This window comes from Fonsecaea monophora (genome assembly GCF_001642475.1).
Source record: "Fonsecaea monophora strain CBS 269.37 chromosome Unknown Scaff100, whole genome shotgun sequence".
NCBI classification, from domain to species: domain Eukaryota; kingdom Fungi; phylum Ascomycota; class Eurotiomycetes; order Chaetothyriales; family Herpotrichiellaceae; genus Fonsecaea; species Fonsecaea monophora.
This window is the reverse complement of record NW_019174031.1, coordinates 1-25459: the sequence shown is the minus strand read 5'-3', so window position 1 is coordinate 25459 and position 25459 is coordinate 1. Positions and strand designations below refer to the sequence as shown.

Below are 25459 nucleotides of genomic sequence, written 5' to 3'. Positions count from 1 at the left end.
AAAATACCCCTCAGTATAGACCCATTGAGAATTACGCATTAAAGTAGAATTGTACGAGTAAAATTATTACTGCGAAGAACAGACCCATCCGAATTAGGGAGTTATCACATGCCATGTGGGAGTGGCTTGTTTTGCTAACATGGCGTACTGGGCGGTGGCGGGCATGCTGGGGCCATCGCTCTGCTCTCCAATGAAGCAGAGATTATCGGTCGAAGCCACAGGAGCCATAGTTCAGCTGTGGCGCATCAGCCTCTCATCCTTCTTGCCAAGGACGACTACACTCAGATTCGCCCCCTCAAGGTGCATAAGGAGGGCTCACAGGTGATCGACAAAGGGGACGACCCCCAGGGGCCAGAACGCACCGAAGGATTGTGGTGCGAAACCTCATTTCTGTGTAGCATATCAAGGGCCAAAATCTTCACACCACGTTTCAGACGAACGTTGCGCCCCCAGTCTACACCGACCCTGTTTACCCACACAAAAGAACCTATATCACTCAGGCCACTGCTGTTGACACGAAGACTCTGGGCCACGTTCCTGACACCACGTCTATCTCCTCTTCACAATGGCCAAAGCAGGCAACCTCATCGCCCTCATCATCCTGATTGTCCTCGTTGCCGTTGTCGCAGCCATCGGATTTGTGGCCTACTCGATCGCTCATGATGTCGGACACAAGACGCGGCAGAAACTCGAAAGGAAGAACGTTTCATTCAGTCGTGACGGGATGAAAGTCGGGGTGAAAGAAGTGACACGGGAACAACAGGAGGATGCGGCGCAGAGGTAGGCACGACCACATGCGCTCGAGAATTTGTCTTCGGAAGTGCAAGAGAGGACTGACTTGGGAATTCCAACGCAGTGTTTTGACAAAAGTCTGGAACAACTCATCTCAATCCCCGGCGCTAGGATCGGGACAGGGAAGCAAGACGCCTTCGGGGACGCCTGGAGCGGAGAAGAGGAACCCGTACGTGTGAATTGTTCTTGATCAATGTTCAGTGGCGCCACCTCGGTCAAACAAGAGCATGTCAAATATCAGGAAGCAATGCTGACTTGTCGATGGGCAGGTTTTCGCGCTCATCGTCTTCAGCGCAGTCGGTTCCTAGTCTCTCGCGACACGGGTCAAACCAGAACAACCTGTCTCGCACAACATCGGCGCAGACTCCGCTGTCACGGACCACCTCCTCGCAAAGCAGATCCTAAGAAGTCTCACTATTGAGCATCTCGAGAAGGAGTTATTTTCTGGCAATCCTCTTCGCCGTCAGCGCAAGAGCCGTGAACGTGGAATGGTTTGGCGAGGAACATATGCACAGCAGACTCGGTTCAGATGCCAGACTGAATAGCTAACAGGAATTAAACCAAAGATGTATGAGGACGACATGATTCAACGGAAGTACAGATGGACGCTTTCGATCAAAAAGCGATGAAGATCTCAAGAGCCACAGTACATGGCGCGATGGATGCGCAAATGCTCCACAAGCCAATCTGCCTAGATGGCCATGAACCAAAAGGGCAACATAGCATTTTCTATCCCAATTCAAGGGAACGAGAAATGACGCTGCTAAACTGTTGTCCTGTTTCAAGCGACCCATTCGTCGCAACGCTTCTGTAAGATGCTTGATAATTCCTGCACCAATATCCGGATACGGAGCATTGACCAACTTCTTGATACTATGTCACTGTGTCCACTGTTCAGGCTGCCGATGGCCCGTGCCCATACCTTGCAACAAGCACATCGTGATTACTCCGCAAATGGGGATGACTTGGGAGTGTCAGCGATGCTCAGTCAGGGTCTTTGCGCATCGGCCAAAGCAACGACAACGTGGGCGTCAAACTAGCCTATCGCAGCGCAATGCAAAGAAATTTCTACGTGTATGCAAGTTGACCTCGTAAAAACATCTCTTGATTGGTCGTTATTTTCAGCTCTCGCTCCCTCGTGCATTCTGCAGGCTCGGCTGTGGCCGGAAAGGCAGGCTCTTTGTGAAACTGCATTTTTTTTGTTATGCACCAGTATCTCACGTGCGTTGTGTCGTGGGGAGTGGACAGGGTAATTTCGATGGTGAGGTCAGGTCTCGGTATACTGGTATGATCTTATCTGTGTCGATCGCATTGGTTGTTGAGCAGACAACGCTCTCTTTCGGTTGCGGAAAGGGGAAATTGGAGGGGGAGAAGGGTGAAGGCCCCAGAAATACGAGGATGGGTCTGACAAGGCGTTGACTGAGGGGACACCAGGGCTTTTGCTGAAAATGACAGAATGACCAGACACACAACAATTTTCACACCGAGGGGGAGATTGCCATTAATCACGCGGGTACCCATCGCTCATCCCGGGGCGGTCGCCTCCAATGCTCAATGCTTACCAGTAATGCTTAATGCACAAATCATCCCCGGTCCCGCGCTCCAGCTTCGTGTTCGAGTTACACCTTGTTCCCAGGCCCTCTTCTTGATAGTGTGCTTGTCCTAGCCAGAGTAAATTAGTATTCAGGACAGATAGGAAACCACAGTATATAGGGTACTCCGTTGAGTCTTGTCGTCATGACTGCTATCACATGTGAGTTTGCATCACTGCAACCAAGCTGTCGGTGAACTTTGGCAGCTCATAGTGACGTCGAGGAATGCAGTAGAGGGATTTTTTGCTCATAGGCATTGATCGTGAAAGGGGCGCAAACTCTGCGCTTTAGGCGGCGGAGAGCGGGTGTGGTGGAGCTGGACATCCCCGAAAAGCCACCAGTTGGGCGCAAGAGTCTCTCACAAAAAGAGCCCCGAAGGCCCCGAAGGCGAGCGACAAGGCCTGAGCCACTTTAGACTCGCCTACCAGGACGGCTTGGGCTTAGGGCGTATTTTCCTTGGGCCGGCCTGATCGTATCCATTTGCGAGCCTATCCACCTTTTGACCTTCTCGACTGGGCGATACAAGCGACAGAGAGGCCGGCATTCTGTGGAAGAGCGAACCGCGAGCCCGTTGCTCGTCTGGGCTGCTTCCTTTTCGCACCAAGTCGATCCGCAGACATCCACATCGTCTCTATCTTCCTCCAGTGCTCACCTAAGCCCTTAACCACTGCCATACTCTCGTACCTCTTTGACTGATTTCCATATCTTCTTTCTTCTTCCCCTTCTGGTCATCATTCTTCCGGCCTCCTCGGATCCTCTGCTCGACCCTCTCCGCGTTCTACTCTCGTTGTCTCGAATCTCTACCCCTCGCCGTCGCCTCGAGACTCTTCTACAGCAACGCCAAAGTCCAAATTTCGCGCACGAGACTCGCTCGCCCAGCCTGCGCCCTGACCTCACTTCCCGCTAGGCACCCGACACAGGTGCAATGCAGGCTTCCCTGCCGTCCTGGAAGGACGCCGAAAAGAAGCAGATTCAAATACAGATCCCATGGAAATCCCTACAGCTTCTCGTCCCTCACAGGCTGCGGCGCAGGCTGAGATCAAAGCTCCGCAACCGATCGTCACCTGCATCCTCGCTCGCCTCCCTCAAGACTTCGTTCTCTCCTGCCGACACATTACGGTCACTACAGAATCATAGATGGTCGATTTATGACGGGCAATGGCTGTTTCTCGCGGTGGTGGGCATTTTTTCGCTGAGCATCATTGAGTACCCGGGTCCTTTGGTCAAGACGGCGGTCGCTACACTCCTCCTCGCCTCATTCATATTTCCCGTTACTCGACAATTCTTCCGACCCTTTACACCTATTGCCGCATACCTCATTTTCTTCTATGCCTGCAGGTAAGTTTGTTCGCGTATTTTGGCGAAAATCGCCTTGTTCTGCCCCCAATCCCCCATTTAGTGAAGACAATACTAAGTGTTGATTTTCCACACGCACAGATTCATCCCGGCTTCCTGGCGGCCTCCCATCTGGGTCAAAGTCCTCCCCGCGCTCGAAAACATTCTTTATGGTGCCAACCTCAGCAATATCCTCTCCGCCCACAAGAATACGGCCCTGGATCTCATGGCTTGGTTCCCCTATGGACTGGGTCACTTTGGTGGTCCTTTCGTGGTTGCCGCCATTATTTTCGTCTTTGGTCCACCCACGACTCTTCCAGTCTTTGGATTCAGCTTTGGGTACATGAATCTCGCCGGAGTCATCATCCAGGTCCTATTTCCATGTTCCGCTCCGTGGTACGAGAACATGTACGGCCTGGCACCAGCCAACTACTCCATGCAAGGCTCGCCCGCCGGTCTAGCTCGTATTGATGCATTGCTCGGAATCGATATGTATACCTCTGGATTTACCGCCTCTCCAATGGTCTTTGGTGCCTTTCCGTCACTGCATGCAGCGACCGCCACTCTCGAGGCGCTGTTCATGAGCCACATCTTTCCCCGATACACCCCGCTGTGGGCGTTTTACGCGGCTTGGCTGTGGTGGTCAACCATGTATCTCTCGCATCATTACGCTGTGGATCTGGTAGCTGGGAGCCTGATGGCAGGTGTCATCTTCTACTTCGCAAAGGCTAAGTTCCTGCCGAGACTTCAGCCTGACAAGCGGTACCGGTGGGACTACGACTACGTCGAGATAGGTGAAGTCCAGAACGACTATAGCTATGGCATTGCTGGCCTCGATGGCAGCAGCCCCGACAGCGACGAGTGGACCATCGGCTCCTCGTCCTCCATTTCTTCCGGTTCGTTGAGCCCGACCGAGGAGAGCCCCAAGCCTTGGACGGACGCATATTCGAATTACGAAAGATGATATGATTAGGCCGTTTGATATGAACCCTCCAAGGTCTTCTATGAACTCTACAGTACCTTTAACCTGGCGTTTCTTTTACGAATCAAAGACGCATACGGATCAAGAACCTTGCATATGAGCGCTCAATTTTTCTGGATTTCTGCACATAGAACAGCCTCGACTGTAATACAACGACCACTGCGACTACCCCTTTCCCTGACCAGACCACTTCTCAAGAACCTCGCCGAACCCTGTCCTATTTGCTCCGGACACGGTTTATGAGGCTGACTTGGCGTGGAATTACACGGGGGACCCCACAGTCGCCAGCACGAGGATTTTCTTTCTGGACTGGGACGTGGTTGGGGTTGTGAATTGGGAAGGCTTTGCAACGCAGAACCGGCCTGCTATCACCCCATGGTTTTGGCGTTTTTGCTGGACTCCAGCATATTCTGATTTCACACTGGCGTTTAAACTTGGAATGTTTGAGCGATGTGGCTTCCAGCAGCCTGTTTGTCGTCCAGCGGCTACTGTTTACCGTCTGGATGGATGCATTACACTCGCTTTGTACACCCTTTTTGTACAATAAAGATATCGAGATACGACCGATATGCCATTCGCTTGGTTCAACACGGGATACGGGGAATGAAGCAGGGGGAAGGAAGCAGGGGGAAGGAAGAAGGAGGAATGATCGGAGTCTACATTTCGCTTCTAGAACGCGTTCGGACAATGAGTTTGAATGAGCTGTGAGAATTAGGAGCTGGTCAGAGACATGGTTGGTCACAAAATGTCTGCAGGGCGAAATCCATATCAAAATCACGGATGATCCTGGAAATGGACATACAGCCAACCATTGCGACAAGACACCAGAAGAGAACAACCTTTGAACATCAGCCATCCATGTCTATGTCCGTCAGCAACATCCGGCTCTACAACAGCCCCAGCCACGTTCACACATCGTTGAGACCCCATGCCTACAACATTGCCCGCAACAGGCCTGCATGGTTGTGGGTTGACGATCACAGCGGCTCGATGCATTGACGGAAGCTGGTTGGTCGAGTGATGAGATGTTGTGTAACGGCATTGACATATGCCTGGATTAGGTTGATGAGATGCTCCAGGGACTGGAATCCCACGAGGCGCAAGGCAACCCGAAAACTTAATCTAGTAATTTAATGCCTAATGAAGAAGAGGACCGCAAAGGTCCCTTTTCCAACAACTGTACCTTCTGCCCACCTTCTCTTCGTCTCGGTCGAATATGCCACCGAGAGCAGAGGATGGGTGAATTGGGATCTTGTGCACGGATGGTTCGGCCCCGTGGGTGATGGATGGGGTATTGAGGCGCAGAGTGTTTCATGTCTGTCGCATGTCAGCATGGCTGGCATGGGTAAGCCCCAGTAGGGTGTCAGAGGTGCATGGACTACCTGGGCCGGCGGGAGGGTGAATGCAAGTCCCTATCATCAGATGGAAGGACCTCGATAACCACTAATGCTGTTGTTGTACCGAGTTCTCTTCGATGGTGAGTTGCTTGTATACCATTGTTTCTACGGACGCATTATTTGTACAGAGTAGTCGCTGGGCATCCAGCCATTGTATACCGATTATATCGTACCGTATACCTCGCTCGTGGTCTACTTTGAGCCAGCTGTCGTTAACTACTCCATACGCCTCAAGACGCCGTCGAGGCCCATCCTGCTCAGACAGCTCCTCTTGATCTCGTCGACACTGTTGCATCCACAAAGCGCCATGCACCGGCGGAAATCGTCATAGAGCATCTCCAGCATCTTCTCGACGCCTGACTGTCCACTGTGCGCAAGCGCCCAGATGGCGGGTCGGCCGACCCAGACGCATTGGGCCCCCAGGGCGAGGGCGATGAAGATGTCTGTTCCCTTCCTGATGCCTCCGTCCAAGTGGATTGGGATGCGTCCCTGGGCGGCGTCGACGCATTCCACCAATGCGTCAATGGTAGCGGGGACGCCATCGAGTTGTCGTCCGCCGTGGTTGCTGACAATGATGCCGTCGCAGCCGTGTTGAATGGCCAACTCTGTGTCCTCGGCCGTGACGATGCCCTTGATCCAAATCTGCATCTTGGTCCGTTCTCTCAGCCACGGGATGTCGCGGGCCCAGTGGTGCGAGTCGTCGTTGAAGGCCGTGAAGCCGCTGTCGTGCGTCTGCTTGCGGATCATCTCACTCGTCAACTCGAGGATGGGGAAACCGAGTCCTTCGGGGGTCCGAAAGTCGTTGCGCCACTCATTGTACCGCACGCCCAGCACGGGCGAGTCGGCGGTGAGCAGGATGGCTTTGCAGCCCGCCGCTTCGGCTCGCTGGGTGATGCGCTCCTGTAGGGTCCGGTCTTTCATGGTGTACATCTGCATGGCGTAGTTGACGCCGCCGTTGGATTCCCCGACGACGTCCTCTACTGAGTAGTTTGAAAAGCTCGAGATCCCCATGTTGATGCCGACCTTCGCACACGCCCGGGCCGTCGCCACTTCCCCGTCCGGGTGAGCCATGGCCTGGATCCCTGCGGGCGACACGCACAGGGGAAACTTGATGGTCCGCCCGAGACAGGTGGTCGAGGTGGACAACTGGGAGACATCAACGAGGACGCGCGAGCGGAGACGGTACTTGTAGAAGGCGGAGCTGTTTTCGGCAATCGTGGTTTGGTAGGTTGAGCCGGAGTTGAAGAAGTCTTGATCGCTCTCAGGCGTGTTAGATGTAAAAGCGAAGATGCAGAAGAGGACGAAGGGGAAGATGGACCAAGGCATATAAACTAAACCCAACAAATGGACATTACCTCTTGCAACCTCTGGCAGCTTTGCGTCTGCAATTGCTTTGATGTCTTCCATACACAGGATCGAGGGATCATCGCCCTTTACAGGCACCGGAACTGGACCTCCGCCGGACATTCTCGGTTCTGTTCGCGGCTCTCTTTTGTTGCTCTTTGAACGAGTTGGCGATGCTTGACTTGGAGAGGGAGGAGTCAAGTGTTAATCTGCTATGCTCTGCTCTGCTGGTGAGATGCTCTCATCAACCCAAAACTTGAGATTCGAAAAATTCGAGTATTCAAGTCGCTATCAATTTCAAGTCAATACTGACAATAAATTCTCTTCGTGAGCCACGACGTCGCTAAATTCGCAGTTCAATTGGGGATGAACGAAGCGCCCTTCGATGACAACCACTTGGACAATCTGCCGACTTCGGCATGTCGCCGGCTGCCAAAGCCTCGCTTTGCAAGGTGCATTATCTACAGATTATATACACAGATATCCCCTATCTTGAGAATCTCTTGCGTGGGCCAATATCCATTAACCATGGCCACCGTTAAAACTGGACAAGTACGCGAGAGAATTTGCTGACCACCCTAGCTTTTGTACAATGCGTTTGAGGAATCCTTCAACACATCGCCTCTTTCTCGTCAAGGATCCTCTTCACCTCAACACCACTCAGTCCTGGTCCATTGAGAATAACGCTTTCAACGGTCCCGACAGTATAAATAGACACCCACATTCCTGGGATTTCATCTTGCAGTATATGAATACACATCCTGAGTTCAGCATCCCCAATCGGGACGGTCAGACTGCCTTTGATATCGTTGATCAACTGCTTCATGCTAAACGACACCTTGCCTCGAACCTTGCTTGGGCTCGAGTGAACACATGACACGAAATTCGTGCTCAATTTGCGTTGTTGTTTCATTCGGAGGATCTCGACCACTTCTGAAATGCGGCCGACAGCGTATCGACGAAGTGTGGCTTCCGCACTCTGAGGTGTCGCGGCAGAATTGACAAGCGCTCTGGCTCTGACACGGTCTAAGAGGGACAGTGTGCGATCTTTCACAATCTGCGGATTGTTGACCTCATTCTTCTCAGAGGCGTTGCTCGTGTACAGCGAGAACTGCGCGCCTGCACGGGTTTGTGCTTCGGATGCCAACCCCAAGATCTCCCTCCGGGCTGTCTCGGCTTTGGCTTTGCGTACTTGGGTCTCGACGCTGACGTCAAAATTCAGACGAGGAAAGTTCTGAATTGGCCCATGGACCCAACAGGAAGAATTATTCCGCTGAGAGATCCAGCAGGCCTCGATTTCGGCTTCATACAGCTTTTGTAGATTACACTCATCCCACCGGGGGATAAAAGATCTATTGCTGCCTGCACCGACATACTCGACGTTGTAGCGGACAAAATCGGCGCCCGTCATGGTGAGTCTAAAGGGCCCTTCTTGGTGCTTGAGAAGACGACCGCTGAAATGTGTTGAGACGTCCAACTCGTAGATGGCCAGCATCCGTTGAATATCCTCCCTTGTCACGGTGTGTTTCTTCCAAAGCCTGGTGACAGAGCTCATCAGACTTCCCAAATCGGCTGGTGTGGATTGGCCATTGTGTACAAGGTGGAGAGCAAATGCCTTGAGTAAGGCTGCGTGCAGTGACACAAAGTCCTGTAAAACTGGAGGAAGAGCCTGCGGAACTGGCTCGGCATTATCCGTGTCGAGGGAAAGTTGCCGAAAGGTGAGGGTTGGGGAGAAGTCCATATCGACGACCTCTTTTTCGCCTTTGGACTTGCTGGAGGGAGGCGTGGGTAGTTGCAACTTGGGCTGAGGAGAGGTTAGCACAGCTGCAACAAGCGCCTCAAAGTGGCTCTAACCTTTTTGCTATTGATCTGGGTGATATACACACTGCCCGCCTCGCTCTCACTGTCATCCTGCACTGCATCACGTTTGCGCTTGGGGACATGCTTGAGAGTCTTCTTGGTTTGGGCCACAGGTTTGGGAGCGACCTCTTCCAATTTCGACCTGAGGGCGACGGAGAGTTTGGCAGATTTCGAGGCTTTAGAGACCTTTGCGCGGGTGTCGATGGGTGTTTGTCGTTTGCTGATCCGATGCGAAGTTCCACGCACGGAAAGAGCCATCGCTGGACCGGGGAAGGAAGGTGCGGCTTCGAAATCAACTGTCTACGCTGAGGCTGTGAAAGCGAGAGTCAAAGAGCACTGAGCAGAGTTGTATGTTGCACCGAGAAGAGTGAATAGAACTAGGACTGAGAGTTTCACAAGCTCGGCATTCCTGTATGTTTGGATATACTTCCTGGCTCGAGTGCAATTGGATCTGTCTCGCTATTTAAGAGGAAATCGAAAATCGCGTCGCGACGCGACCCGCAATGGCGCTAACCTAATATGGTTATATTGCTTCCCCAGCCACCGATTATCGGCCTTGACGGATGATCATCCTCAGACCCAACTATGGAATACTTGTCTCCCAACCTCACCACGCCCAGGTACTCCAGTCAAACGCCTACGCTAACTAATGAAGAATGCACTTCGCTCTCTCAGACCACTAGTCTTGGTCTGGAACATAAACCTCATCGGTTCCCAATCGCGGAGACGAGTCTTGCTCCACTTGATCGTCCTCCTCGCTGTCATACGCACGACCTTTGCCCTTGTCTTCCTTTTCTCTCGCCCTCTCTCGCTCCTGCGTGCCCTCAATGGACGACTGTTTTTCAGGTTTGAATAACATCTGCGTGTTTCCCCCTTCAATGTCAGCCTTCTCAGGTATTCCTTTGATCTCTTCCACAGGGTTGTCATCTGCCGCTGGTTTGAGACTCGGCTGATCGAAGATGGTGGCTATCGGCCGGGTCGCCAGACTTGCAGCATCGTTGGTCTTCAATACATGCTTCCTGTCGCTCCAATATTCGAGTGCTCCAATTTCAGCGTCGGCAGCCTCCACGGCAGCAAGCAGATTGTTGATTCTCCGGCTTTCAGCGTCCCCCTCCGGCTTGTTCTGTTGTTCGTGGGACTTCCGGTGTTCGCGCGCTTCAATTGCCATCTTTTTAAGATATGAAAGGAGCTGCCTCCTGGAATTCTGGAAAACGAGAAAGGACATGATATCCGGTATGTGGTCTTTGAGGTAGACTAGCTCCTCTCCGCCTTGTTGAACAAACCTCTTGACCACATCAATTTTCTCTCGATCGATGGGCGCAAACTTTAGTGCCGTAAGGAGGGTCGCAATGTCTTTGATCTCCTCGGGCGGTTGGTCGTGAACAATTGTGCTTGGGAAGCTCACGAAGCTTGATGGTCTCGCGGTTTTACCGGGGCCATCTACTGCACTGATCGGACTACGATCTCGTTTGGAATGAATGGTGAAATAGTCGCCGTTTAGATGGTGGGCATCGCCCACGCTTCCTGGCCTACCATAATTGTCATGCACATCCCGCTTGACTCTCTTCCGTAACCATCGTCTCCGCCGAACGAATGAGTGAAACCAGGGATGTGTCCCATGCCAGGTCCAGTTGCGTCCAAAAGCAAAAGAATACTGCCATCCTTCCTCGTCTACGTCGTGGCTCATGTCGACGTACCAGCTGTTCCATGCCCATTCCCAGGTCGGATCAGGCACCTGGGCATTGGTGATATTGACAGCTGAATCCTTCAGATCTTTGGTCGACCAAGGACTGGGATCGGGTGGCAACAGAGACGAGTGCGAATAAAATGGAATGCCACAGAAGAACCATCCACGCTGGTTTTCGTAGAGTATGTCAATCTCATGGACTTCGTGTTTAAGCTTTCTGGACTCTCGCTTTCTCCTCTCTGCTCGCTTCCGTCCTCTTGTCACAGATGCCGCGTGTGCAAAGTCCACCTCCTGCGTACCAGCCTGTGTCCCGGCATCTGGCGTCTGTTGAGCTGTTGCCGGCCGTGATGAGTGTTCGTCGACAGCAACAATACTGCTCGTCTTAGAAGGGTATCGGTCCTGCTGGTACTTGGCATACTTCCGACGGCCAAGGTGCTCCTTCAAAGACTCTCTTGTTCCCTTGGTTGCCAACTCTCTTGCGCTCGAGCTTGGAGAGCTTGAACGAGGCTCATCGTGGGATTGGGGTTCGTTCACAGGCCGGGTGCTGTCGATTAGAGAGATCTCATGGTCGTACGGATCAGCTGCAGATCCATCATAGGCAGTGATACGAGTCAGAATCTTGGAAACATTTTCTGACATGCCTCTGGAACTTTGGCGCGCTCAGCGAACCAACTCAGCCGGCCTCAACTCCGAGTCGAGGTTCAAGGCCTGGACGACTACCCAAAGCAAGAGTCTACACCAGTGGCGCCTGCACCCAAATTGCGAGGTTCGTTTTCGAGACCGCTTTACCGGGGCGCTAATGGTATGTAGGAATGATAAAGTGATGCGTTAGATTATGGAGAGGTTTATTGCCGGACTTGGTAGGTAGGTTTTCTATGGGAAAGTATAAGAGCGCACCTGCAGTGGGCGGCGGTGCAGTGTTTACGTCGTCGGCGTACGCGAACAGAAAGCTGAGTGGCTGGCGTCTTCAGATGACGCGGGGAATTGAATTCTCGTATTTTCGCCATGCCGCCAATGATGTCACTGACACCGACCACCTGCACCACCTGCAATGCCAGGTTTAATTGCCTGCGCAGCTGCAATCATACCACTACTGCCTTTACGAGCCCTTGTTGAACGCCGAGCTGACCTTCACCAATAGCTTCAGAGGTTCGTTTCGTACCTAGCCCAGCTCACATCTTCTCTAAGTATCGTTATTCCTCGACTCACTCACCATTGAGCGGTTCACTTCCAGACATCCTCCGTTCCTGAATCACTTCAGCACATCCCAGAGTCTCGGCGTCATGTCTTCGAGCCGCGGACTTACTGTTGCGGGCCTGGCGGTAGCTGGCGGAGTCGGGTACTATCTCTATAACGCTGGTGGCAACCCCAAGGTCGCTCAGAAGAACCTCGAGGGTAGGTCTGTGCGCCTGTTTGACATTGAGACTTACTAAACTTATGAATAGCCGATGCCTCCAAGTTCTCCTCACAGATAAAGAGTGAAATCCCGGGAAGAGAAAAAGAAGCCGAGAAGAAAGGGGAAGCCATCGCTTCTCAAGCAGGCCAGAAGTTTGACCAAGCTGTGAGCCGCATCCTCGTATCCTGCAGATTGAGATACTGACAGCATTTAGTCTGCTGACGCCAAAGCCAAACTCACCGAAGCCGAAGCAAAAGCAAGAGAGGTTAGCCAGAAGACAGGAAGTCAGATCAACAGTGCCATCGACAAGTTCGATAAAACGGTGGAAGAAAAGGCCGCAAAGGCAAAGAGTGGGATAAGCAGCTGGTTCGGAGGCAGTAAGTAGGTCAAAATGTTGCGAGACCTGCGGGTTTTGGCGTCGGCGGAATACCATCTCTGTATATTCTTGCCCGTGGGCTGCTTCGGCATCGATGGACTCTCAAGATGACACTCGATCACCTCATATGACAAAGTAGTCTCTGTCAGTTTAGTGAACCTCCATAATCATATTAGTCACACAGAACATTGCTATTTGGTACTTGAAGAATCTGCGAGCGGCACATTTTGAATTGTGTTAGGCGAAAAGGGGATGATGTCGGATGGTTTGGTGATACATAGTCCTCCTCGTCTTAAATACGCACTTTCGTGTAAAGTTGGTATGTTCAACACGACGCGTGCTGAACAGCAGATGGATTTCCCATGGGATAGTGGTTTGTTCATCGCTTGTCACGGAAAAAGACCTCTGCGTCCTTTTCTATGTCTGACCAGTCCCGCAAGCTGTTGTTCATGCTTCCATGTATCCAGGCAGGCAACTTACGAGATATCCTCTCTGTTGAAAACCGTCTGTCGAGCATCAAGATCGCAGCATAGTCGTTTCTGTGCCGGATTACTCGTCCGATGCTTTGATTCACAGCTCTCATGCAGGTGTTTTCGTAGTACCCTCTGCTCGCACTTTTCGCCTCGGCCCTGCTTTCTGCTTCCGTCTTCCCCTGGCTTTTGCAGTGCTCATATCGAATCCCCTCAATATGTTCCATCTTGGCCCTCCATTCCGCTCCGTTAGCATTTGGGAATGGAAGACCAACTGCAATTACGGCCCGACCGAGTTTGTCTGAGAAGTTGATGCCCTCTGAAAGCTTTCCACCCACAACTGACAACATCAGGCCCCCTCTCCCGCTATCCACGGCGGCGGCGTATTCCTGCAGTAGTTGATCGACAGCGATTGACTTGGATTCCTGAAAAGTTGCCTTGACGTTACCAAGCGCTTGCATTACTGACCGGGGAGCTGGTAGGCGCTGCCAAATTGAAACCACTCGTGCGAGATAATCGTAGCTTGGGAAGAATACCACAACCCCATCCGGCACGATGCTGCATACTCGTACAACAAGGTCTCCCAATTCAATTATCATTCTTTCGGAGCCACGCATTTCGTACCTGAAATCGAACTCAATGCCAGAAGGTCCCCTCCCAACGGCCTGAGCGAATAGGTGAGAAGGGGGAACTATATGGCCGAAGCTGAATGTCCGCAGCCGATCTTTGTCGAGATATGAGAAGAGATAATCCGAATAGTCGGACATGGGGGACATGGTGCCGCCTGCCAGAATGATCGCTCTAGCATCTTGAACTATTTGTCGAAAATGCTCTCTGGGGTCGAGCAGCGTGTATCGGACGACAACTTCGTCATCATGTCGGCTTATGAAGAATCGTCCTTCGTCGTCCGGATTCATCAATACTATCAGAAAGTTTTGAAACTGCAGCAAGGCACCCTTGCCTTGATTCGAATCAGAGTGGTCTCGTCGCATCTCGGAGTATCCCTCAACCTTGTGGCAGAGCTTACTTTCGTGTAGGTATTGCAAGAGTTTGTGGGGTTTGATCTGATCGACGCCTTTCCCGGCCATAAGTTGTGCAGCCGTTATAGTTACTTCAGTTGAAGTCGTCTTTTGCAACGTGCCACGCAGACTGTCGGTCATCGAATTCAGCAACCGTATCACTTGCATAACATACACACGATTTTTCCCTTTCAAGCGATTTTTGAAGCGACCCGCGTAAGCAGTAACTTGCCGAGCACCTTCTTCGAGCTGGCTCAAACGCAGTGAGATGGAGAAGGTGTCTGCGATGGCATCCATAAGATTGTGAGCCTCATCAATGATCACAACATTGTCTTTCACGGAGACCCCCAAAGCTTCACGGGCGGACCTTTGTAGGAGGAGAGGATAGGGCAACGTGAGCACCTCGCTCATGGTTATGGCTGCTCGAGAAGCATAATAGGGACAGAGTTGCATTTCCCTGCCTAGACGACTCGTATCTTCGATGTCGCGAACCTCTGCAACAACTCGGTCTCGAAAATCTTCGACTTTTGATTTATCGTCTCTTGCAGGGATATAGGGACATTTTTTGTCTTTGGGAGTGGCAGGCTTCTGCAGTTCGAGACATTGCTCATTGATTGCGAAAGCAGACGACAGTCCTGCAACTTTGCTGTTGATGCACAAATTTTTTCGTGAGCCTAGAGCAAGATGTTTAACTCGTTCCTCAAGCGAAGGCTTGTGTGCGAAATCTGCAGCTTCTAAAGAAAGGGATGGAGGAGGTTTGACACGGCGCAGCTCATTCACGAATTGTGTGAGCTGAGAGTGAGTGCGCGAACAAAAGATAATCTTAAGTCGATCTTTTTCTTCTTGTTCTTCAACATTAGTTCTCATTGGGCCTTGTAGCTTGTCGAGCAGGGCTTGAGTTGAGCTCGAGAGGCCGGCGGTTGAGTAGTTTGCAATGCTCGTCTCTTCCCTCTCGCTGTCGTAGTCCTCCAACGTAAACTCATCCTCATCTGGAGCATTACCCTCGTCGTTTGGAATCTTAGTTCGAGGTTTCTTGGAAGCTTTCGCGTCGTGTTGACGCCGTCGGCGGGATGCTTCTTCTCTACGGATTCTGGAAAGCCTCAACTCAAGCTCCTCGCGTTCAAGAAGTAGCTCACGACGTTGGGTGGTTTTTTCAGCCTCTAAAAGCCAGTCAAGCGGCTCACCTCCATCCGTCAGACCTTGAAGTGCCCGTTGTTCATGGTCTCGGAGCCAGGTCAAAGCACCACAGATCAAGCTCAATGACTTGCCAGTGCCTGTAGGAGATTCAAAGATTCCCACCTTCCTCCCCTCTATGCAGCGGTAGAGTTCTCTCATAAAATCTAGCTGGATGGAATAAGGCTGGTAAGGGTGACAGAAATTGGCTTGGGTAGGCTCCATGATGGTTGGCTACTTCGGTCGAAGCCTTGCGCGCGTTACTGTTGCAAAATCAGTTGCAGGGTATAATCTAGTTCAGGTTAACGAGGTTTGGAGGCATTCTTAGCAGAGAAACACTTGCGCATCGGACGCGAGGGAGTGGTATTGTCGTTCGGAGTGGTTGGGACGTTGAAGGCCTTCGAAGAGTGTCTGGCAATCTGCCAAAGTCCATAGCAGAAACATACTCGTACTTTTGCACAGGCAATCGTAGTGAGGACGGATATTGCCAAATAATTGGACACCCGCTTGAAGGAACGGCTCGTCGTATGCAAAGGAATGAAGGCCCCGATTTTGTGAATTGTCAGGGGACAAAATCTCGTTGCCAAAATTGTACGAAGGGGATATGACTTTGTTGTGGCAGTGCAGGGCTGCGACTGATCCTTAAAGCCTAGCGGCGCCAGCTGGGCCCTAGACGCTGGTTGACCTCAACTTTATTCGCCTGGGGGCGTATTCCCACCCAGGGTCTCCTCTTAGCCGAACCTGTTGAGCCTCTGCTGTGTGCCTACGAGTCCCTAAGAGCACCCAAGTAAGTACCTAAGGTAGCGCCTACGGATGCCTAGGCGGGTAGGATTGGCCAGCTGGCCCCTCATCTCGCAGCGCGCAACGCCAATTACCCCAGCCTCGCCCTGCCTGCACCCTCCCACTATTCGGTCCATCGTCTGTATCAACTAAACTTCCACAAGTGCGCAGACAAGGCTCGGCTGTGATTGATGCGGCCTTCCAGGCCAAGTTCATATTCCTCCTTTGCCCTTCCAGCGCCCTCCAAGACATGTCTACAAAGGAACCAGCGTTGCGAAATTGTGCTCCATTGATCTACTTCCTTCTGGACCCCACCCTGTGACCTAAGAATCCAACATACTCGTACACCCTGACTGTGTAAGCACCAGGGCAATCTCCTGAACACCCGGCTGAGCATATCATCATCCCCTCCGCTTCCTTTGCGGGAGCGGGACGGATTCTGGCCTCATACCTTTCGAAGAAAAATCAATCTAAAAGCTGCCAGGTGCTCAGGAGGAAGACACCTCGGGCTCGGATTCAGCTGAAAATACGAAACGCTGAACACCTCAGATTGCCCTTGGATCATCACCATGAGTTATCACACGGGCGCCACTTTCGTCCCTGGGGGAGATGATTCTTACTACATGCCAGAAATTATACAGCCAACACCAAACAGGTATGTACGACTGCTGGACTGACGTCGCCGCCGATCACTGCTAAGCGCTACAGAGTACATGAGCTGCCAAACAACATCCAACATAATGTGGCTCAGATGGAGCAAGCTGCCTCAAATCCTACCTCTGCGAATTCTGCCTACTCAGGATCAGTCTACTCTCCCCAGTCCGCCGAATATATGCAGGGTGGCACGCAATCATGGGCGCCGCCACAAGCCCCTCACACGAACGTCCAAGGGTATGATCAGAGGGCGCTCCAGGACAACCAAACCGAAGCATACAGGCAAGATAACCTTTTCCCCGCCAGAACGACCTCGATGGCCCCGACGGAACAGCCAAACTTTTCTCCGTTTCCTATGCTCCGCAACCCTCCTCCCAACATACCGCCAACCGATGAACAGAAAGAGGCCACACTAGAAGCCGCAAGGGCCGCTGTGCTCAACTGCAATGACCCTGATACCCAGCTGACGTGGGCACAAGACGCGTTATCATATGTTGAGATATGCCTCCAAAATGAGGAAAGAGTTGCTCTGGCACAAGCACCCCGAACAAGGACGCCTCGCATTGAGCATGTCCTTAGGGAAGACGCTATCAAGATCGTCAGCTTTCTTGCCGATCAACACCATCCCAAGGCCGAGTTCATGAGGGGCATGTGGCTTGAATTTGGCAAATTTGGACACAGGGTTGACAAGAAAGAAGCATTCTATTGCTACACAAGAGCTGCGGAGAAAGGGTATGTTCGTGCGGACTACCGCATTGGAATGCAGTTCGAATCTTCAAACGATGCATTGAAGGCAATTCGGTACTATCAGAAAGGCGCGGATGCTGGAGATTCAGCCGCCTGCTACAGGCTAGGAATGATGACACTCCTTGGCCAGCATGGACAGCCACAGAACTTCGAACGTGGTCTCAACCTCATATATATGTCGGCCCAGACAGCAGATGAAAACGCACCGCAAGGCGCCTATGTCTTTGGCATGCTCCAAGCGCAACAGATGCCACAAATCCAGATTCCGGATCAATTTTTGCCCAGGGATATTGCTGGAGCCAAGATGAACATCGAAAAGGCTGCGTACCTGGGATTTGCCAAAGCCCAAGTGAAGATGGGGGCAGCATATGAGCTTTGTGAGTTGGGCTGCTCCTTCGATCCTGCTTTGTCCTTGCATTACAATGTCCTCGCCGCAAGACAGGGTGAACCGGAAGCAGAATTGGCCATCAGCAAGTGGTTTCTTTGTGGCCACGAGGGTCTTTTCGAGAAGAATGAGGAAGTCGCCTTTACGTATGCGCAGAGAGCAGCTCTGTCTGGGTTTCCGACAGCCCAATTTGCGTTAGGCTATTACTATGAGGTCGGCATATACGTCCCGGTCAACTTCGAGCAGGCCAAGGAGTGGTATCGCAAGGCATCACAAAGCGGTAATCAAGATGCTACAGGAAGGATCGATGCTATCTCTAGGTCAAAGACCCTCTCTCGAAAAGACCATGAAAGTGTCGCACTTAAGAAGATCCGGCAGCAACGTGGCTCGATGATCGGAGGAACCGATGTGCCTTCAGTTCCCGCGATGCCAACTTTGTCAGAAGAGGCTGAGGCTGAACAGCTCGAAATGCCGGATCCTTCTCGATTGTCGCTCAACAGCCAGAGAGCGCCTTCAGCCAGGCCTGGCAGCGCGGTCCCTTACCCCACTGGACCCCCGAATATGCCGTCTGTGAATCAAGGTCCGGATATTCGACCCCCATCGGCCTTTGGCATAAACCCCAACCTTCGACCAACCTCGGCCGCGGCCATGGGAGCCCCAAGACCTGATCCATATGGCTCTCCCCCATCTAACATGCCTCAGCAGCGGCCCTATTCTAATCCTGGAGGGCCCGGTTACCCTGGTCCTGGGTATGGCCGTGGAGGACGCATGCCATCAGGAGGACCGCCGCCTCAGGGCCAAGGAATTCCTACTATCAGGCCACCATCAAGACCCAACAGCTCCTCACCGTACCTTGGGCCAGGGCCGCAGCCAGGAGGTCAGTCACCACCCGCAAAGATTGACATTGGCTTTTCTGCTCCTCTCGAGCCAGAGAGAAGACCTCGACCTCAGCAACAACAGCCAAATGGGCCTCCCCTGCCGAACCCTAACAACCCTCCACGTGGGTCCCCAAGACTTCAACAAGGCCCTCCCTCGCAAGGTCGTCCAGGTCACATTGCTGGTGGATACAGCGGCATGCCCAACTCCAATGTCCGGCCTCCCAACAATCAAGTACAAGTACCACCGAATGTCAAGCCTGCAAATCTCCCACCTTCCAAACCCGATGCGAGTGCACCCATTGGTGGGGGACCACCTTCTAAACCGAGTACTGTTCCAGCAAATGCGGCACGACCTCCCGGGAAGGGGCCCAAGACATTCGATGAGATGGGCGTTCCCCCGGGGAAGGACAAGAGCGAATGTGTAAGTGATTTTAGAACCTGTTTTTCTGCACCCAAAATGAGTGGGATTCTCCCGCTCCCAGGAAGACAATGGCCCCTAACCCGTTTTGCCTTGATTACGTTCGTGGCTGACTCTCTGAAAATGACAGGCTGTTATGTAACGTGGCGATGGGGTTCTATTTGAGAATTACAGTGATCAGAGTGTGCTATGTATGATACCCTGGATATGTGAGCGTTTTAAGTGATTTCCTTCAGCAACCGAAACTATTCTTCAATGAGGCACGGCGTTCGGCATGCAGATAGGCATCGATATCGGCATGGGCTAGCAACGCATGGCTTGTTTGGATAGCGAACACATCGAGATTTGATGTCCAGCAGACGACCGAAAAAGTCCACGTTCAATCGGATAGATTGCCGCCTTTCTTACCGCGAGTCTTCGAATGCCTATCCTTTCTGTTCTGTTTGTCAGCCTACTGCAAATCTGCTTTATGCCCATTGTGCTGTCCACCTGTCTCATATTGCGACCACAGGTCAAACTCGGACGCAAAGCTGGAGAAATCACCTCCCTCATCTTGGTGTCCTCCGCCATTTTGTGACATCAGGGATGAAGATGCCTCTATGGCCACAGAACAAGCACTGCCTTCCAGGGAAACGCGAGGCTGAACATGGCGCCGATACCCTCTAGGCTGACATAATTATCAAGTTGGTCATTGGCCAATCGTAGAAGATGAATGCTCCGCAAAGCTTAGCTGAGCTTGTCCATTCCTCTCCAACCACTATTCTCTTTCTGGTCATCAATTCGATGGCAGGGCGTTGTGATGGGCGACTGCGCAACCCTCGTACCCAACGAGTTCAATATGATACTGCAGCCTACAACGTCGTATCTGCTCTCGTCTCCATCGCATGCATGTAAATAGTGCTGCCTGGGATTGATCCAGGGGTTCGCCTCCACAACGCGATCCGCATTCAGATCGACGCTCGTGAAATGCGCCAAATATCGCATTCGCTTCGAATGGAATACCTCTTTCGGTTAGCGGCTGCACCCCCAGTGCCCTCTTTGGCTATCGATTCGTAGGCCATGGTCTGCTATGATGGAAATCCGAGGCAAGTGTTTACAGCTATAAGAGTCTTGAGATCTCTCGGTCCAGAGTATCTCCAAGTGCACTCAGGTTGCAATCGACACGAAGGTGGCCCGTGAAAACAGCCGTCCTTCCCACAATCACAAAACGTATTGTGCTGAACAATCTACAAGAGTCCAACCATGGCGCTCGATGCAGTAACGAAACTCTCAATCGCAGAGATGTCAATTTACATCCCTCTCCTCCTCCCCACCGGATTACTGTTCTACAGACATGGTCGACGCGCACTTGCAGCATTTTTCTTCCTCGCTGCCTTCGAGATACTTCGCATTGTCGCCTCAGGCATTCAAATCGGCAGTCATAACGATCCACACCCTTCTACGTCTGGGGCAATTGTTTCCTCCATTGGCCTTAGTCCTTTGCTGATTGCTACTGCTGGCTTTCTGGCTTTACTAAAGGGCTACTACGCAACGTCGAACAGCAGTCAGCTTACAACTTTGGTTCAAGAGGTGGCTATCCATGTTGGCGCAATCACTGGCATTGCACTCCTCGCGACTGGTGGGGCGAAGCTCGGGGGCGACCTCAACAGCCAAGCAGACGTTGACTCGGCCTATACATTCCTTGAAGCTGGTGCCGTCATCCTTCTGATCACATGGATTACAGTCTCGTTCCTCTGCGGTCAACTTTACCTCAAGCTTCGAAAACACCGAGCTGCTGCATCTCTGATGATTCTGGCATGCATATTCATTGGAGTGAGAGCAATCTACAGTGTGGTGTACGCTTTTGATCATGCGCAGTCGCTGAGTCCCTTTACGGGCACATTTGCTGTCAGATTCGTCTTCACATTCTTGGCACAACTCATCGCAGCTTTGTGTCTGCTGGCCGTTGCGTTTGTGACGCGCAATATATTGAGCGACCACGGACTGGATGCTCGGGCCCAGGCACGGAGGGTTCGACATCCGCGCCAACACAGTCGAGGCGCTTCGATCCCACTCACGTCGGGTTCTTCCAAATGAATATCTTGCCACTCATTGGGTGCCTCCGCAAGAGCCTGGAAAATGAAATGTGTTGGGAAACCTTCTCATGAAAAGAAATAGACGAGGGCTGGAATAGCTCTGCGGTGGATTTGAGGACTACAAACCTTTTAGCATTTAGACAATGGCATTCTTTTCGTTATCTGGCGCGACAACTTTGTCTATGGCTTGTCATGCATTGACCAGGTGCTCAGAAAGACGTTCCAGCAGAAGCCGACCAACGAAGTTACAGTCACTCTCCATTGGACTGGAACCCATATGAAGTTGATCAGAGCCACCCATGGCCACACCTTCCAACTCGCCCAGATGATACTGAAGATGCGCGTCTGAACCTCCTCGAGGAGCGAGTGCCAGCTCTGAAGCTGTGAAATGTTTGTGCAGATCAAGAACGTGAGGTTGATGACGAACTGGCCGACTGTTTGATCCAGAATCAGCTTTGTCAAAGTATTTCGCCAATTGAGTTCTGCTGTTGATTTCGCCTTTTCTTCGGCGGCGACGGGTTCCTCGGAGGAGTCATTGAACAGGTCAGAATCTGGGTGTGCCAAGCTGACATTCGTTACGCTGGGAAAACTATCCTCGAGAAATTGCTGCCACACTGATGCCAGCGGCGCGGACACAATACCAAATATCGCAAACTCAACAACGCGGGTCCAGTTCACTGAGTCAAGGGACTGCACGTTCCACAGAGTGAGCGTTTGGGCTGTGAAGTTTGCGGCGGCCTTGAGAATGGCGGATTGGATCGTGACTGAGAGGATGGAAGGCATGGCACTAGTATGGGCTCAGAGGCTCTTCTTGTTATATTACAGACTGATATGCCTACCCGACGGCAGCCCCGAAGCACCAGCAGCGGGAAGTGAACTGCCCAGACTATGGGGAAGGTATATTTGTGTGATAAGGCTCTTTTTGTTGACAGATATTGTTGCCAAGGTGCCCTTTAGCCTAATTTCAGAGCAAATGTTATTGATTTGATACTAAGGTAGGGGGGAATGGGATTCAAGACAAAGGGATCTCTGAGAGGTTAGTCTTGTGTCATGAAACAGCAAGAGAATCTAGGATGTAAAAGATTCACCTTTAAGAATACCAACATGAAGGAGTGATCCACGGATAACTCGTCGGGTCGTGTAGGCACAAGGCTTGGCCCCTTTTTCGATATGCGTCATTTGAAATTTCGGTGGAGCAGATGATCCTTCAACGGCAAGTGCCTGCAGCGATTTCTACGCCACTTACAACCACAGTGGCGGTGGTATCATTTCTCTCTTTCTTTTCCTCTTGCACCACTTAATGGCAACAGAATCCGCAGAACATGAGATAACACTGGATCCCAAGGAGCCTGTGGGCTCAAATGCAGCACTACTCACTCTTCCAGAGAGCACAGTTCCTCCACCAGAGCAATGTGTCATCTGCTTAGACCACATCTCTGACCAAGCCATTGCTCTACCCTGCCACCACAACCAGTTTGATTTTACATGCTTGGGAACATGGCTGCAGCGGCAGCAGGTTTGTCCACTGTGCAAATGTCAAGTCACAGCGATTAGATTCAACATCCGCGACGGCGATGAACAGAGGGGTCAAGTCTTCCATCTCCCACCCGAATGTCCCCCGGACGGTCGAAGCACGAATCGTTTTCACGCCGCTTCCGCCGCTCGACAACGACGATTCAGACAAGCTCGGGCATATGCAAGAGGAGGGTACTACCATACTGCAAGAGCAGCACGTCCCGAAGCGTCGAAGGACAGCGCGCTAGACTTTCGCAAACAGGTGTACCGTCAGAGACTCTACTCTCTCCACGTTGGCACAAATCGCATCTCGCGATACCGGAATTTGACGCCCGCGTCTTTCGCAACAGATGAGCGTCTGAATTCCCGAGCCCGCATGTGGATCAGGCGTGAACTCCAAGTATTCGGTTTCCTCAATCCTGACGCCGCCCAATCTTCACGTCCCGGATCCACCGACCGCCGCGCCGGTAATGCGGACTTCTTGCTGGAATACATCATTGGAATATTGAAGTCGATTGATCTCAAAGGCAGTGCTGGGCAAGCAGAGGAATTACTGAAAGACTTTCTGGGCCGTAACAATGCTCGACTGTTCTTGCATGAATTGGAGGCTTGGCTGCGAAGTCCTTATGAGCGTCTCACAGACTGGGACCGGGCAGTCCAGTACGCGATGCCGTCAGGGCTAGATACTCAGGATTCTGGGTCGAGTCACGGCCGAAGTGACAATATTTCCTGCCTCCCTACGACCGGGGCAAAACCACGCGACAGTGAAGGGAGCGTGCCTCGATGGTTCTCAGAGAGATTTGTGCTCGGACACGACGGGATACGGACGAGACCAACTTGAGCCCATGCTACACCGCGAGCTTGTATCACCCAGAGCGAAATGTGCCGCGCCGCCACCAGGTATGACCGGCCACTCGGTCGCGTTACGACCAGCTGCTGGTCACAGCTCTAAGAGATGCGTGTATAATATAGATGCGCATACTGCGACAAATCTGTAACGAGACCATGCTCCCCTCCAGCATCTCGGTGCATCCAGCCAGGCTTCACACATAAACCCGACGAATCAAATACAAGTCCATCGCAATGCAGGCTGATCCGCGCGTTTTCCACCAGTCTAGCATACGAGCGCCTCTATTTCTCCCAAAATTACGTTCGCCTGGCAGTAATGGACTTGCGATCCAGTATTCTTGACCGGTTCCCCAGATACCTAGGTACAATGTATCTCCTGGACAAACGCTGCCATTTCGATTGTGTTGTCACCTACTCCATTTCCGCCGTCCGTCCCCTTCCATCCATGGAACTTGCCAAGCGCCGTTCGGACGAAAATGCCCCGCCTACTGGTTGATGGTCTGGATGTCTCTTTTTTGCGTCATCAACGATCCACGAAGTAACAGGTAGAAGAAAGAAGAATCGACATGGGCATATGACAAATGAATGGTTCGAAGCTAGGGAATACGAACTACATGAAGTATATATGCTATTGGGGAGGAGTGTTGTTCTTATATGTAAATACCGTGATATCGGTTCCCTTCCCACCTTCGCCCTTCCATGATATTCAACCACGAGCTTTCACTGTTGTTATTCCTACATATTTCTTCTTGATACCCTCCCGGTCTTCTTGACCTTCGTGCGCTCAACAGTTCGACCGTTGGTCCATCGATCCAAAGTGCGCTTGTGAAGATGCCCTCCAACACCAAAAATCTTGCTCTAGTCTTCAACAAAGTCCCCGACCGTCTCCCGGTTCCTGGTGAACACATTGCGGTTAAAGATGTCGGCCCTTTTGACTTGGACCAGAAGCTGCCTCCAAATGCGCTCGTTCTGGAGACGCTCTATGTGAGCTTCGACCCGTACCTGCGCGGCTTATTGCGTGATCCCTCGGTTAAATCATACCTGCCCGCCATTCCCTTTGGTACGGCCATAACCGCGGGAAATTTGTCACGGGTTCTTCGCTCCAGTCTCGAGGGCTTTGCCGAGGGAGACGTGGTGAGGTTGTTGCTCCCAATCCAGCAATACAATCTGTATGTGGTCGGGCCGCAATCCGAACAACCGTTCAAGGTGCCCAATCCGGGCGATCCCGGTCTCGACCTCAGGCATTATCTGGGGGCTCTGGGCATGCCGGGGCTCACGGCCTATGCATCTCTGTACGAAATTGGTAAGCCCAAACCTGGAGAGATCATTGTGGTATCCTCTGCCGCTGGAGCCGTGGGTCAATTGGTCGGTCAGCTGGCCAAGCACGATGGTTTGACTGTCTTTGGATCTGTGGGCAGCGACGACAAGTTAGACTTCATCATCAACGAGCTCGGATTTGATGGGGGTTGGAACTACAAGAAAGAGCCCAGCACCAAGGACGTGATCCAGCGCTTGGTCCGGGAACATAAGGCGAAGAAGGGGGAGAAGCTGCCAGAATTCCCGGACAATGGAGAAGGTGGCATCGATATCTTCTATGACAATGTCGGCGGCGAGCAGTTGTCGGGAGCAATTGACACATTGAACCTTTTCGGCCGGTAAGTTCTGTCTCATCACTGACTCTGTTCAATCAATCCCTATATTTTCATCTCCCTCGTCCTCTCTCCCGCTCCACCCC

General features: G+C 52.0%; 12 protein-coding genes across 12 annotated transcripts; 7 read left to right on the top strand and 5 right to left on the bottom strand.

Moving 5' to 3' along the window:
• Positions 1–565: 565 nt before the first annotated feature.
• On the top strand, positions 566–971 carry AYO21_09704 (hypothetical protein; the record flags this gene model as incomplete). Its single annotated transcript, XM_022659633.1, has 2 exons — positions 566–780; positions 857–971. The coding sequence occupies 2 exons, from the start codon at positions 566–568 to the stop codon at positions 969–971; spliced, it is 330 nt and encodes a 109-aa protein (XP_022508029.1).
• A 2338-nt stretch (positions 972–3309) lies between these two features.
• Positions 3310–4683, top strand: AYO21_09703 (hypothetical protein; the record flags this gene model as incomplete). Its single annotated transcript, XM_022659632.1, has 2 exons — positions 3310–3722; positions 3822–4683. The coding sequence occupies 2 exons, from the start codon at positions 3310–3312 to the stop codon at positions 4681–4683; spliced, it is 1275 nt and encodes a 424-aa protein (XP_022508028.1).
• A 1631-nt stretch (positions 4684–6314) lies between these two features.
• AYO21_09702 (hypothetical protein) lies at positions 6315–7565 on the bottom strand (the record flags this gene model as incomplete). Its single annotated transcript, XM_022659631.1, has 1 exon — positions 6315–7565. The coding sequence occupies one exon, from the start codon at positions 7563–7565 to the stop codon at positions 6315–6317; it is 1251 nt and encodes a 416-aa protein (XP_022508027.1).
• Positions 7566–8052: 487 nt separating this feature from the next.
• On the bottom strand, positions 8053–9560 carry AYO21_09701 (hypothetical protein; the record flags this gene model as incomplete). Its single annotated transcript, XM_022659630.1, has 2 exons — positions 8053–9246; positions 9297–9560. The coding sequence occupies 2 exons, from the start codon at positions 9558–9560 to the stop codon at positions 8053–8055; spliced, it is 1458 nt and encodes a 485-aa protein (XP_022508026.1).
• Positions 9561–9981: 421 nt separating this feature from the next.
• Positions 9982–11628, bottom strand: AYO21_09700 (hypothetical protein; the record flags this gene model as incomplete). Its single annotated transcript, XM_022659629.1, has 1 exon — positions 9982–11628. One exon carries the CDS (start codon positions 11626–11628, stop codon positions 9982–9984), a length of 1647 nt encoding a protein of 548 aa, XP_022508025.1.
• Positions 11629–12272: 644 nt separating this feature from the next.
• Positions 12273–12770, top strand: AYO21_09699 (hypothetical protein; the record flags this gene model as incomplete). The annotated part of the gene is made up of 3 exons (XM_022659628.1): positions 12273–12384; positions 12435–12550; positions 12600–12770. 3 exons carry the CDS (start codon positions 12273–12275, stop codon positions 12768–12770), a joined length of 399 nt encoding a protein of 132 aa, XP_022508024.1.
• Positions 12771–13140: 370 nt separating this feature from the next.
• AYO21_09698 (hypothetical protein) lies at positions 13141–15648 on the bottom strand (the record flags this gene model as incomplete). The annotated part of the gene is made up of 2 exons (XM_022659627.1): positions 13141–13789; positions 13856–15648. The coding sequence occupies 2 exons, from the start codon at positions 15646–15648 to the stop codon at positions 13141–13143; spliced, it is 2442 nt and encodes an 813-aa protein (XP_022508023.1).
• Positions 15649–16772: 1124 nt separating this feature from the next.
• Positions 16773–19367, top strand: AYO21_09697 (hypothetical protein; the record flags this gene model as incomplete). The annotated part of the gene is made up of 3 exons (XM_022659626.1): positions 16773–16858; positions 16912–19288; positions 19350–19367. 3 exons carry the CDS (start codon positions 16773–16775, stop codon positions 19365–19367), a joined length of 2481 nt encoding a protein of 826 aa, XP_022508022.1.
• Positions 19368–20527: 1160 nt separating this feature from the next.
• AYO21_09696 (hypothetical protein) lies at positions 20528–21361 on the top strand (the record flags this gene model as incomplete). The annotated part of the gene is made up of 1 exon (XM_022659625.1): positions 20528–21361. The coding sequence occupies one exon, from the start codon at positions 20528–20530 to the stop codon at positions 21359–21361; it is 834 nt and encodes a 277-aa protein (XP_022508021.1).
• A 179-nt stretch (positions 21362–21540) lies between these two features.
• Positions 21541–22143, bottom strand: AYO21_09695 (hypothetical protein; the record flags this gene model as incomplete). Its single annotated transcript, XM_022659624.1, has 1 exon — positions 21541–22143. The coding sequence occupies one exon, from the start codon at positions 22141–22143 to the stop codon at positions 21541–21543; it is 603 nt and encodes a 200-aa protein (XP_022508020.1).
• Positions 22144–22660: 517 nt separating this feature from the next.
• AYO21_09694 (hypothetical protein) lies at positions 22661–23716 on the top strand (the record flags this gene model as incomplete). The annotated part of the gene is made up of 1 exon (XM_022659623.1): positions 22661–23716. One exon carries the CDS (start codon positions 22661–22663, stop codon positions 23714–23716), a length of 1056 nt encoding a protein of 351 aa, XP_022508019.1.
• Positions 23717–24555: 839 nt separating this feature from the next.
• Positions 24556–25383, top strand: AYO21_09693 (hypothetical protein; the record flags this gene model as incomplete). The annotated part of the gene is made up of 1 exon (XM_022659622.1): positions 24556–25383. The coding sequence occupies one exon, from the start codon at positions 24556–24558 to the stop codon at positions 25381–25383; it is 828 nt and encodes a 275-aa protein (XP_022508018.1).
• Positions 25384–25459: the final 76 nt, after the last annotated feature.